At 58.4% G+C, this 11,718-nt stretch overlaps 2 protein-coding genes across 4 annotated transcripts in view; both read right to left on the bottom strand.

Moving 5' to 3' along the window:
- ZNF384 (zinc finger protein 384) overlaps positions 1-767 on the bottom strand; it is a 19,363-nt gene extending 18,596 nt beyond the window's left edge. The window contains exon 1 of one of the 3 annotated variants that reach the window (XM_007469413.1): positions 682-767. The gene's annotated coding sequence lies outside the window, so the exon portion shown is untranslated. Of the gene's footprint in view, positions 1-423; positions 662-681 lie in introns of those variants that run through there. The other 2 variants (XM_007469411.1, XM_007469412.1) reach the window with 2 other exon arrangements.
- A 5,082-nt stretch (positions 768-5,849) lies between these two features.
- On the bottom strand, positions 5,850-11,436 carry PIANP (PILR alpha associated neural protein). The gene is made up of 6 exons (XM_007469410.1): positions 11,188-11,436; positions 8,967-9,026; positions 8,215-8,723; positions 7,495-7,576; positions 6,480-6,701; positions 5,850-5,956 (listed from the first exon to the last, which is right to left on the bottom strand). The coding sequence occupies exons 2-6, from the start codon at positions 8,981-8,983 to the stop codon at positions 5,935-5,937; spliced, it is 852 nt and encodes a 283-aa protein (XP_007469472.1). The 5' UTR covers positions 8,984-9,026; positions 11,188-11,436; the 3' UTR covers positions 5,850-5,934.
- Between the last annotated feature and the right edge of the window lie 282 nt (positions 11,437-11,718).

The raw sequence follows: 11,718 nt of genomic DNA, 5'->3' as shown, positions 1-11,718 counted from the left end.
GCCGCGAGGACTTCGCCCTTGCCTACCCAAGGCCCTGCGCCAAGAAGTACCTCCCTCAGCCTGCACAGTGGTCTAGCTACTAGAGACCCCGGCTGTCCCCCAAACACCTTCGCTGCCCTGAGACAGCCCCTGGGCGCCTTCTCCTGAGGTCGCCCACCACCCCTTCCTCTAAGACCCTTCTTTGGGACGCCCCTCTTTCCTCTCCAGGGAGCTGAACTCTGCCACCCACCAGACAGACACCCGCCCCCTAAACCCCCCCATTCCTCCCCATCGCCCGCTCCTCCACAACCACTTCCGGTTCCGGGACGGACACACGTACAGTCCCATCGTGGACCCCCCCTTCCCCGCCCCCCCCCAAGGAAAAGGGGAGGGGGAAGGAGCAGAGAGCTCGGCGCGCGCCGGCTGCAGCGGCGCGAGACTCACCCGGCGGCAACGGCTGCGGCGGCGCCAGAGCCGGAGCCAGAGAGCGGGAGGGGCGGCGTTTGCTGGGAAGGAGGGAGCAGAGTGCGGTGGGAGGACTCGGAGGGGGCGAGGGGAGGGGGATAGCGCCAGGCGAGCGCGCGGGCACGCACTTTAGGCGCGAGGCAGACCCACACACTCACACGCACGGATCGTGCGCGAGACACCCGCAGGGCGGGGGCGCTAGGCAGTGGGTGGCCCCCTCCCTCCCCTAACACTCACCCGGAAGTGGTGCCGCAGCTCGTGCTCCCGAGAACCCCGATTCCTCCACGCCCCCTCCCTCCCTCCCTCCCCCCACTGGCTCGGAGTTGAGCCGCGGCTGAGAGAAGGCGGGAGCGCCGGAAACGAAAAGGGGGGAGGGAGGGAAATAGCAATGTTGGGGGGGCGGCAATGGGGAAAGGGGGGGTGAAAATGCAAAGGTCGAGTCACTTCCGGGAGCAGCTAGAGCACATCCGGCGCGGTTAGCGCTCCAGCATACTCAGGGCGGAAGTTACGACAAGTAGGGGCGGAAGTAGCTTCTGCCCGGGGACGCGGTAGACCCTCCAGGGATGTGACGCCACAGCGGAAGTGAAGGTGGGTTCTGCTAAGGGCAGGAGCCGAACCTTCACGACTGCGGTTCCGGGCTTCCGGAAGGAACTTCAGGGGAAGTGGGAGGGTGGAAACGCCACAGGTTCATGAATTATGCATCAAGGTACGAGGGGCGGTATGGATTCTTAAAAGACGGGTCCTGGTTCCCTTCCCTCCCGGGGCGATAGGCAGACGTAGGGAGTTACTGTTCTTTTTTCTTACATACTCTCAAAAATGTCTCAATGTTTTGAATATGAAAGAAAGGAAAAGGATGTGTCAGTAGTTTTCTGAGGTCCCTCCTTAGGCCCAAAGCGTGACTAATAACCCCTCCCAGGCCTCAGAATCTGACCCCTGCCTAACCACACCCCTTACTCTCTTTGCTTTGGTCTCTAAGTTCTTGTGGCCCTCTTCCACATCTTTATCTCCTACTCACCCGGCTTTACTTTTAAATATAGCACTCACCTCTACCTGATTCTATATTGTTGGATGTCCTCCTCTTCTCACTGGAATATCGGCCCCACGAGGGCAAGGACTCTGAATTGTTCGCTGCTGTATCCTCAGAGCCTGGCACTTAGTAAGCAGTTGGTAAACGTTTGTTGCATCAATGAACAATTAATGTGAACTCTTTCAGGAAGCCTTCCTTGATTGCTCCAATGGTCTCGTTCTCCGAACTTCCACAGCATTTAGTCCGTACCTTTTTTTTTTTTTTTTTTTGGCTATTTTAACTATTTCATATATGTGACTCTTCAGCAAGTTTGTCAGCAACTCGGGAGAAACTCATACATGGTACCCTCCCACTGCTTTGTTGAGCACACAGTAGATGCTAAATAAATACATGCTATTTGAGTAAATGAATCCTGCCACCAGCCTGTCCCAGATCTGACCAGAATCCCTCTGGGCTCAGCTCTATTTTGAGTGAAACAGAATCAAAGTGCCTCCTATTAACAGTAATAGTTCCTTGCTTAGAGATCAAAATAACCCGGATAGGAATAACTGTAATGCCAAATTTTACATATAATGAACATAAGACTCTGAAATTAAGTGATTTTTCCCAAGGTCACAGCTTCCCCAGGAAGTAGCAAAAGACACCTAAAAATAAAAATTCCAATTAAATGTTTGAACAGAAGATACGTATTTGTATCTTTTTAAAAGCGTCTGCTCTCTTTATCACATTTTGGGACTCTGTAACCTGTCTGTGTCAACCCAATAGTGACACAATAGGATAAGGGTCTTAAGGGCGCAGATGTGACCAGACGTAGTTGCTGCATGGGTTAGAGATCGATGATATGAGAAACCTTGACTTTGGGGGCAGAGATAGAAAAGTGGGAGCAAAATGGTGGTAATCGCTATAAGTTCTGGTTCTCTTTCTGTTCTCCTATTTACAATAACTGGCACCCCCCGGGGCCTCGGTGTCTCCACTTGTCAACCCTGCTGCTGCCCTTGCTATAAGAAGCAAGTTTTAGTGCTTTGAACTCCTTAGAGAAAAGCTTTAGAGAGATAAATGTGGGGCGTAGGGGGAGGAGGGCTGTTAATTTTAGCCTGGGGTTTTCCAGCTGGCACACTGTTTCCATCTTGAATCACTTCCACACCCTGAGCTCTGCCTGGGAGATCCCTCCTCCTGGGGGCTTCCCCACTCCCTGGTTTGGTCTGAGCCACAATGGTAAGCATTTCAGAAAAATGCTTAAGAGAAGCCTGGCTTAGTCATTTGATGCACAACTCAGGAGGCAAAGAAAGCATACAGATGAGAGACGCTGGTCCCAGTAGTGATGGGTGGCCTCCAAGAAGCAAAGGGGTAGTATGGCCACTGTTTGTGTTCTTGGTCTGTGACTAAGCAGTGATTGCTTTGCCATTTGGAGCCTTCTGAGGACCTCCCGAGGCCCCATAGTTTCAGTTTCAACACTACGTGAGATAAAGTTAGGATCCTTCCCCAGGGCCTCCTGACTCTTCCTGGTTAGCATAACAATGGGATTTAGTTTGGGATCATTCCTTTAGGACAACTCAGAAGACTCGGACAACTTTCTCCTCTGTCTCTCCCTGCCAATCTGACTTTCCATGGGGAAGGAGGGCATTTAGGGAGAAGGAACAGGTAAGAATTTCCTGTGTCTTGCTGGTATATTTTAATTTATTTAAATTTAGAGGAACAGCAGTCTAATTAGGTGATAATTAATTCCCTCTTCATTAAGGACCTTCATGTGTGCCTTCTGCATATGGATGAGCCTTGGGGTCACACTGTCCCTCTGAAGAGGAAGGTGATAAGAGAGATGTGCTGTCCAGGCACTTCAGCTCTTCCCCTTCTGCGCCTCCTCTTCCCCCCAACCTCCACCTGACAAGGACTAGATTCCTGTGGGGAAGGAAGGGAAAGGGTAATGAGGCTTCCTCTCCCGGCCATCTCCTCCCCCTCCCCCTCCCCCTCCCCCTCCCCCTGAGGTCCTCCCTCACTGCCTCCAGCCCATCCCAGCAGCACCTCTTCCTGCACCCTCAGGTCTCATCCAGTCCTCTCCCTTCCACCAGCTTCAGGCTGGGGTCTCTTCAGGTCCCACTGGGTTGACTCTGAGCCTGCCTCAGCAGCATGTTTGCCTCACACCTCTGCTTTTAGCTGGTTCATCACTCCTTGGCCCGGATCTGCTTCTTTCTTCTCTTTCTTAGGGAGTCTGATGACCCGAACCCACAAACTGCTCTGATCCTGAGAAATACACTCCCTCCACCTCGCTCACTGTTGTGTGCTTCGTGGACTCAGCCACACTTCACTTGAGTACACAGTAAAGCGCCCCAACCCCTAAAGCACCCACCTACAGATACATAGACATTCCTGATTCTAACTGCAAAAATAAACACATGGAGGCCAACACAGGCCAGGGCAGCCCCCCTCTTGCATGTGACCGTCTCCTCTTCTCCCTGGAGCACCCCCATTTCCCGGGAGCAAGTGGGGCACAGATGGGGGTTGGGGGAGAAATGGGACCTGGGTGGTTACCATGGCAACAGAACCTAGCAACAGCTGAGAGGCTGCCGTGTGGGTTTCTGCAGGGCTGTTATGAGAGCCAGACCTAGAACTGGGGGCTCAGAGGTGACTGATCCCAGCTGGGCAGCCTGCATTCCCTCCTCCAAACGTACCCCTCGATTCCACGCCCACACCCCAGCAGTGCCTCTCAGAGAGGGCAGAGCGGGGAAAGCTAATGAGAACTAACCGCGGGGCTTCTGGGGGCAGCTGTGGGCGGGGGCGGGTGAGGGAGCAAGGCTGCAAATAAAGCAAGCGGGGCAGCCAGCCTCTTTACTGCGGCTCCCTCTCATCGCTTGCCCGTTGCTCCATGATTTCTTCTCCTTTTGCCCTTCGACCTCCATGTGTGTATCAGCGCCCCCCTCTTCCTTTTCTTGCTGTTGCGCCATCGCCTGTGCGTCTACGTAAGTTTCCCTTTTCTTCTACCTCCTTTCTCGTGGTCTCTCTTGACCTTGTCTAGCAATTAACAAGCCACTCTTCCGGTTTCTCTCTTGCTGCGGCTGCTCCTTGTCAAGACTGCCCCCTTCAGTGTCTCTTCCTTCCATTCCATCCCGAGTCAAAGGCCCCGAATCCCGACCCCGGGTCAGAGCAGGCCAGGTCACATCGGGTCCGGAGGGGTTACCCGCACCACCACCCCCATCCTTCTTTCCTTCCCTTTTAGCTGCCCATCGCCCCTCCTCCTCTCCTCTCTGTGGGGCTCATAAGGCAGAACCAGGGGACTCAGGTATCTTGCAAAGGCTTTATTTGAAAAATTTGAAACTTACATCCCACAAGAATTCAAGATTATCACCACAAGAAGAAAGAGATAATACAAAAATATATATCACAGCATAGGAGCCAGGTAAGACAGGGAAGTAGGAAGGAAGGTGGGAAAGCCATGAGAAGTCAGGAAAAACCTGAGGGGGGGGCGGTGCAAAAGGAGGGAGAGTGGAGGAACCAAGGAGGGAGGGAGGGAGGGGCGGATTGGGAGGCAGAGCTCCCGATGGCCTTGAACCAGCTGGCTCTGGTCCCTGGCAGCCTAGGTGGAGTTAATGGAGGCCCTCAGGGAGGCCGGCAAGTGGAGGACTGGCTCAGGGGGCTCTGAATTCCAGAGTGACACACACAGACAGCCAGGACAGACGGACTTAGGAAGCAGGGGAGGGCAAATGGGAGCCCCTTTCTCATGTAGTGCAGCAGGTGACTCCCCAAAAGCCATCTCCCAGACAACAGAATTTAGCAGTGGATCGGGTAGGAGTTTGCGCCCTCAGTCCTCCCATTCCCACAGGGAGCCCTCAGGGTAACGAGTGCTCGAGCCCTCGGAGCGGGATGGGGGAGACAGCGAAACACGTGACGTGGAGCGGGATGGGACCGCGACAGATGGAGGCCCATGGAGCCCCCAGCTCACCTCCCACCCACCTCCGGGGCAGCATGCAGGGGCCACAGAAACTCAATCAGTGGGTGTTCATGAGGCGAGAGTGTGAGCGTGACACACAACGCCGCAGCGCGGGGCCAGGACATGCACACGAGAGTCCACGGGAGTCACCCACTGACCTCTGAGTGATGGGCCACTGAGCGATGGGTGGGACGGGGGAGAAGACAAAGGGAACAGTGTGAGACGAAAGGGAGGACGTGAGGGATCCGCGGAGGGGAGAGACGTGGCTAGGGAGACTGGCCGTACAAGAGCATGAGTATGTGCAGTGGCTCGTGAGGGGAGAGGTGAGTGTGCAAGGCTCTCATGTGAGTGTGCCAGGGCGGGGCCGGGGGCGAAAAGCCACAGATATGTGAGGCCCCCACCTAAAGGAGGCTGAGCAGGTGCGCTCACCCGCGGGCTAGCGAGTGTTCCGAGGCGCCCACGGCCGCCCTGCCCTCAGCGGGATGGGGGCTGTGCCGGCCCCTTGGCCCCCTGCTTGGTGGCAGCCCAGGCTTGGGGGGGATCACAGATTCACCAAGGGAATCCTGAGAGGAAAAGGGAAAGGGCACCGTCAGGAACCAAGAGGCAGGCCAGAATCGAGAGGGCAGTCCAAGAAATAAAAGGGATCAAGGTTAGGAGGGCAGAGTTGGGAGTTAAATGGCAGCATGAGAACAGGACGCAGATCCACAGACAGCGGGAGATGGAAGGGTGCCCTGGCGAGGAGGGGTCCAGTCTCCCGGGGTGGGGGGGGGGGGGGGCAGCAGCTGATTAGGGGTCTACAGCTCACTCAGGCTGGGTAGAGGGAGGGGTATGGAATGCGGGGTGAGCCTGTGGTGGCAGAAGCTGGCATGACATTGCAACAGCCTGAGGCCTGCTGTGTGTTCTCCCAGGGAAATTGTCCCTGGATCATGGGACCCTGGCAGTGGCAGGCTACACAGTCTCCCGGGGGGGGGGGGGGGGCAGGTCTGCCTCCTTTCCACCCACCCGGGAGGGGGAGCCCCAATCCCACAATCGCAGCCCCGAGGTGCCTCCCCTGCCCGCCCTCCCAGCCCTCTGCCCTGCCCTCACCGGTTCAGCTGGAAGGCTGGAGCCCCCTTGGGCTGGGGCATCCCAGGCCGGGGTCCCCCTCGGGGCTCCTCGTGGTCAGGGGTGGGGGTGGGCGAGTCCCCGAAGGCCCCCAGCACAGTGACCCCGGCTGGGGACAGGTCTGTCAAGGGCTGCTGGCTCTCCTCCTGCCTCAGGGCACCTTGCTGCCCAGAGGGCCTGCGCCGCTTCTGGCTGCGGTCCCAGCTGGTGCCCCAGAAGGAAAGAGGTTCTCACACACTCAGGAAGCCCCCAACCTGGGCTTCCAGCACTGGTCACCCCTAGCCTCCCTCAGGCACCCGCAACATCCTACAGCAGAGAAACCAGCCTCTAACAGGTCCCTAAGCCCCGTGTCCTGAGACCGCGTCCACAAAGCCACGTCCTCTCCCCGCCAGGGGTCTCGGGAATCTAAGCCACCCTCTCTCCTGGTTCAGATCCACAGAATGAGTAGCTCCTCCCCACAGACACACAGAGTCCCCCAGAACCGCCTCTCCCCCACGCATACCCAGCAGAGCCATTTCAAACCTCCGCAGCAGGCGCCTGGCAGGTTTAGTTCTAGTTCAAAGTCAGCTAATGACCTGGACGCCTGAGTCTAATGATTCTTGCAGTAAAGTGGGAAGGATTGAGCGACCCGATATTAAGTGTGTGCAAAGGAAGCTCGGATTTTTCTCCCTCCTCCCCAGGCAGCCTTAAGAAGGGGCTCTGCAGAATGGATCGTGGAGGATACGGGGACAAGGGGTGGCCACCAAAGCCCCTGTGCACACAAATGACTCCCCCCCCTCTCACATCACCCTTGTATTTCCCCAGAAGGAATCTGCACTCATTTCTCAGAGCTTCCCCCACCCGAATCCTTCCTACCTTTTCCCAAAGTCTTGCCTTAATCCACCACTTCCTATCCCACCGCCAGCAAAACTGCCGCCCTGGCTCCTTCCCTCCTTCCAGCCAAATGTAGCCAAACATTGATGGAATGCCAGCATCTCCTCCCCCCACCCCAGCTTACCAGAACTTGAAGATGATGCCAGTGGCCACGAGAACAATGATGACGGAGATGGTAATTGTGACATAGAGCTGAGGGTCCACACCTGCTTGGGGTAGGGAGAAATTTTTAGGGAGGCCTGAGGTGGGGGGAGCTGAGAGAGGCTGGAGGTTGGGCTGTTGAAGCCACATTGCCCAACTCTTTCTGCTTCTCTGGAGCCTCCCCGCTTTATTTTTATCATTGGCTTTCCCCAGAGTTTTCAGCTCTTTTCCTCCCAAATCCTTTTTCTCCACTTCCCCAAATCTTCTGTATATATGGGATGAGGAGGAGGTTCCAAGGTCAGAGTGAACTTCTCTCTCTGCACAGAAACTAGGGGCTGGAAACGTCCATCTCCACCCTGGCCCCACCCCCAGACCACTGGCCCCCTCTCAGCGCTCAGATGTCACCCTGAAGGGTTCGTTCATTTCCTCTGCCTGGAATACTCCCACTGTTTCCAAGGTCCAGCTTAAATGTCAATTCTTGGAGGGTGTCCTGATCCCCAGGCAGAAATAGTGTCTCCCTTCTCTCTCTGCCTAAAAACATGCTGTGCGCGCCTCCATTAGAGCATTTATTACATTGACTCATCACCGAGTGTTTACATATCTGTCTTCTCCAGTGGACCTGAGCTCCTCTGAGGCTCCTTTAGAGTCTTCAGCCAGCCTCCCCACCCCCAAATCCCTACCAACCTCCCCAACTCCCACTCACCTTCCCCGCGGCCCCCGAACAGGACTGGCCGCAGGGTGGCAGGTGCTTCTCCAAGGCTTAGCCCATCTCCATCACCCCGCATGGAGTCTGAGTTGGGGTGTGGGGTGGCCAGCCCATGTGGGGCTGCGAAACCATAGTCCAGGGGCAGAAATCCAGGATTGGCAGAGTTGGGGTCCCCCCCATCCTCTCGAGACACTGTAGGACCCCACACAATAGCCCAGGGGTACTGGGATGAGGGTGGCCCCTCTTCAAAGCCTGATGGGGTGGCCGGGGGCGAGGTGCCTGGCAGGACTTGCCGACGTGATCTTGGGACCCGCAGGGAGCGGCTTGGTGGAGGTGCCCGCTCCCACACGCACACATGGCGTGGGGCTGAGGGCCCTCCCCGGGCACAGGGGGGCCGGGCTGGGGCTGGTGGGGTCCGAGGGGAGGAGGAACCTTGGGCAGGCGGTGGGAGGGGCAGCAACAGCAGTGGCCAGAGAGGGAGGAGATGGGACAGCAGCAGCGCAGGCCTGCAGGAAGGGAGAGAGAGCGGGTGAAACCAAGGCCATCTTGGGCTTATGTGTGCAGAGGACAGGCCACCTCCCTCCAAGACTCTGTGCAAAAAGTAGGTGGGCCTTGGGAAGACTGGTCTCATTTCCCATCTTCCTAGAGTCTAGCCCTCAGGATGGAAGGCCCCGGGTGGGCCTAGGAGGGAAAGTGCCAAGACCCCAGGGAAAGTGGCTTCCAAGCTTCCCCTGCTGGACCAGACTTACCACATTCTGGACTCCATGTCCGAGATCTTCCTCAGAGATGACCCAGATTTTCAGCCTTTACTGGGGGAGAGAGGGGTCGTCACATCCCAGCCCTGCCCTGAGCACTTCCCCAGCTCATTCATCCACCAGCTCACTTCCATCTCCCCTCCCAGCTGTGGCTGCTAGCTATGCTGCTGCCACTCAGGACCCATGGCTGCCTAGCATCCTCTTGTGGGGGGTGGGGAGCGGGGAGAGGAACCCCCAGAATGGTCCCGTCTAGCCCCCAGCCCCTATCTACACAACTTCCCAGGTCCCTGTTACCTCCCCACCCCAGGGTCTACTCTCACTTCTCTGGCTTCCTTCCGTCTCACTTCCTCTGCCCACAGCTCCTAGCTTTTCTTAGATCTTAATTTAGAGCCAAGAACCTTGTGATTCCTTGAGCACCTACCGAGGGAGGGAGGGAGTCTGAGTGGGGGAGGGAAGAGGAAGTCAATCTGAGTGAGTGTGTGAACGTGTGTGGTTGCACAGGGGGAGCATCCCCGCCTGCCCACCCCACTTGTTGTCTGAGGCCTTTCTCTTATGATTGAATGGCCCCAGGAATCTCATCTTCAGGAGCAGGGGAACAGGAGATGGAGGGATGGAAGGAAAGAGAGAAAGAGAGAGGTGGGCGGGAGGAAAACTACAGAATATAATATTTGCTCAGTGTTCCATCATCCAAATGCATAGGTGCCCTCTGAGGGGAGGTGGAGTTGGGGAGAGGCCACCCCCTCAAATGTAGCTCTGCTGGGTAAAGAGTCCTGGGAGAATCGGGATGGATGGTTTTGAAAGAGGAGGACACGTTCTCAGAGCTGAGGGTGGTGGATCCAGGCGGCGGCAGCAGGCTCCCCAGTGAATGAGGATATGACACTTGGTGTCCTCTGGATTCTGGGTCTAAATCTGGACATGAAGCCCTCTCAGAGAATAACAGGGGAGTAGGTGGGAGAGTCTGGGGAAGGGATTGGGGAAGTGGGCTGCGGGGAGAGATGTGAAGGGATGATGGCCTGAGACAGGGAAGGCTGGCGAGGCGTGAGAAGGGAAGAGAAAGGTGAAGAGGAAACAGAGGAAGGGGGCTAGTCCTGAAAGAATGCACTGGGGGGCGCAGAGGAGATCGGCAGCTGGAGGATGCTGAGGATGAGAGTAAAGGTCAGCGAGGGAAGCTGAGAGGGTGAGGCGGTCACAGGAGCGGGGAAGGAGGAAGGGCAGGAGGAGGAGGAAGGAAAGGTCCAGGCAGGGTGGGAAGTGGAGATCGTGGAAGGGGAAGGGAGAGGAGGGAGGGAGGGGACCAGGGACGGGGAGGAAGGAAGGGGGAAAGGAGAGAACATGGTACTGAGGACAACATGAGACAAGGAAGGGACGGGGGACGGAAAACGGGAACAGCAAAGATGGAGGAGATGGAAATTGTTTCTTCCAACGGAAAGGGATACGGAGCTACGGAGAGAGGCAGGGATGGGGGCCTGGTGGGAAGAAGGGAGACGGAACCGGGAAAAGAAGGATGCTGCAGGGACAGAGGAAGGCGTGCGAGCCAGGGGAGGGGAAGAGGGCTCCCAGGGACGTCTGTGGCCAGCTGACTCCAGGACCCACTCGCCTCTCCGCCCGTGCATCCCACCTCCCCAACCAACGTCATCTCCAGTCCCCGGACCCCGCACCCCTTAGTCACCCCGTCCAGGAAGCCCCAAGTCCCCTGGCTGGCGCGCCACCCCACCCTCCCCTCGCTCCTCACCGACCTGTTGTGCGCAGGAGACGAGCTGGGGGTGGGGCGGAAGCCTCGGGCTGGGGGAACCGGGCCCCATCCCCAGCGCGGCCGCGAGCCCACCCCTCCCACAGGCCCACGCTCCCTGGACAGGGCTGGAAAGCGATAAGCGGGGCGGGGGACGAGGACCAGGAGGTAGGCGAGGGGTCTCCTCGGGCGGGAGCGCTGAGAGCAGAAAGGGAAGCCGAGGCTGGAGGATGCAAGGAGCCGGGGGCTGAGCCCAAGGCGGGAGGAAGGCAGCGGCGGGGACGGCGACCGCTGCGCCAGGAGGGCAGGATGGAATCGGGACCCGCGGAGCGAAGGAAAGCGTGGTGGGGAAGGCGCGCTTATGGGCTGGAGGCTCGAGCCGGGCGAGGGACCGCGCCGGGAGGGGCGGGGGGCAAAAGGCGCGGAGTCGGGGAGGGCAGGGCCGGGCTCCCTCGGGCGGGGGCGTGGGGGGTCCCTCTCGCTCACCTGCATGCCTGGCGCGGCGGCGCGACGGCTGCGAGAGCTCGGGGCTGCGCCGGGCTGGGGGGTCGCGGGAGCGTGGGGGGCACTGGGCATGGTCGGGGGGTTCTGAGGGCAGCGGGGTGCTGTAGAGGGTGGGGGCGGGCGCCCGGGGCGCGGGGCGGCGGCGGCGGCGGCGGGAGATGCTCGGCTCGGCTCGGCTCGGCTCGGCTCGGGCTGCGCTCGGCCCGGCGGGGCTCGGCGCGGCAGCTCGGAGCGCTAGGTCTCCGCCTCTCCCCCTCCCGCATGGTTTAACCCTCCCGCTGCCGCGCCTGGGGAGCCGCGCCCGGCTGCGTCCCAGGTGGAGAATGCGAGAGGGCAGCGGAGGGTGAGCACCGTCCGATTCCCCGGGTTCCGGTGGCGGGCTTCTCCACCCTTCACCCCAACTCCATGGACACCCTTGGTTGCCCCAGCCAACCTCTGAGATTCTGAGTCACCCAAAGCTCTGTGACCCCAACTCTGTTTCGCCCCTGCTGGAGAGTGCTGAGTGCTGGGAAT

The sequence above is a fragment of the Lipotes vexillifer genome, unplaced genomic scaffold (genome assembly GCF_000442215.2).
Source record: "Lipotes vexillifer unplaced genomic scaffold, Lipotes_vexillifer_v1.1 scaffold395, whole genome shotgun sequence".
In the NCBI taxonomy this organism is placed as follows: Eukaryota; Metazoa; Chordata; class Mammalia; order Artiodactyla; family Lipotidae; genus Lipotes; species Lipotes vexillifer.
Note: the sequence above shows the minus strand (reverse complement) of the source record. Positions and strands in the feature narration are given on the sequence as shown.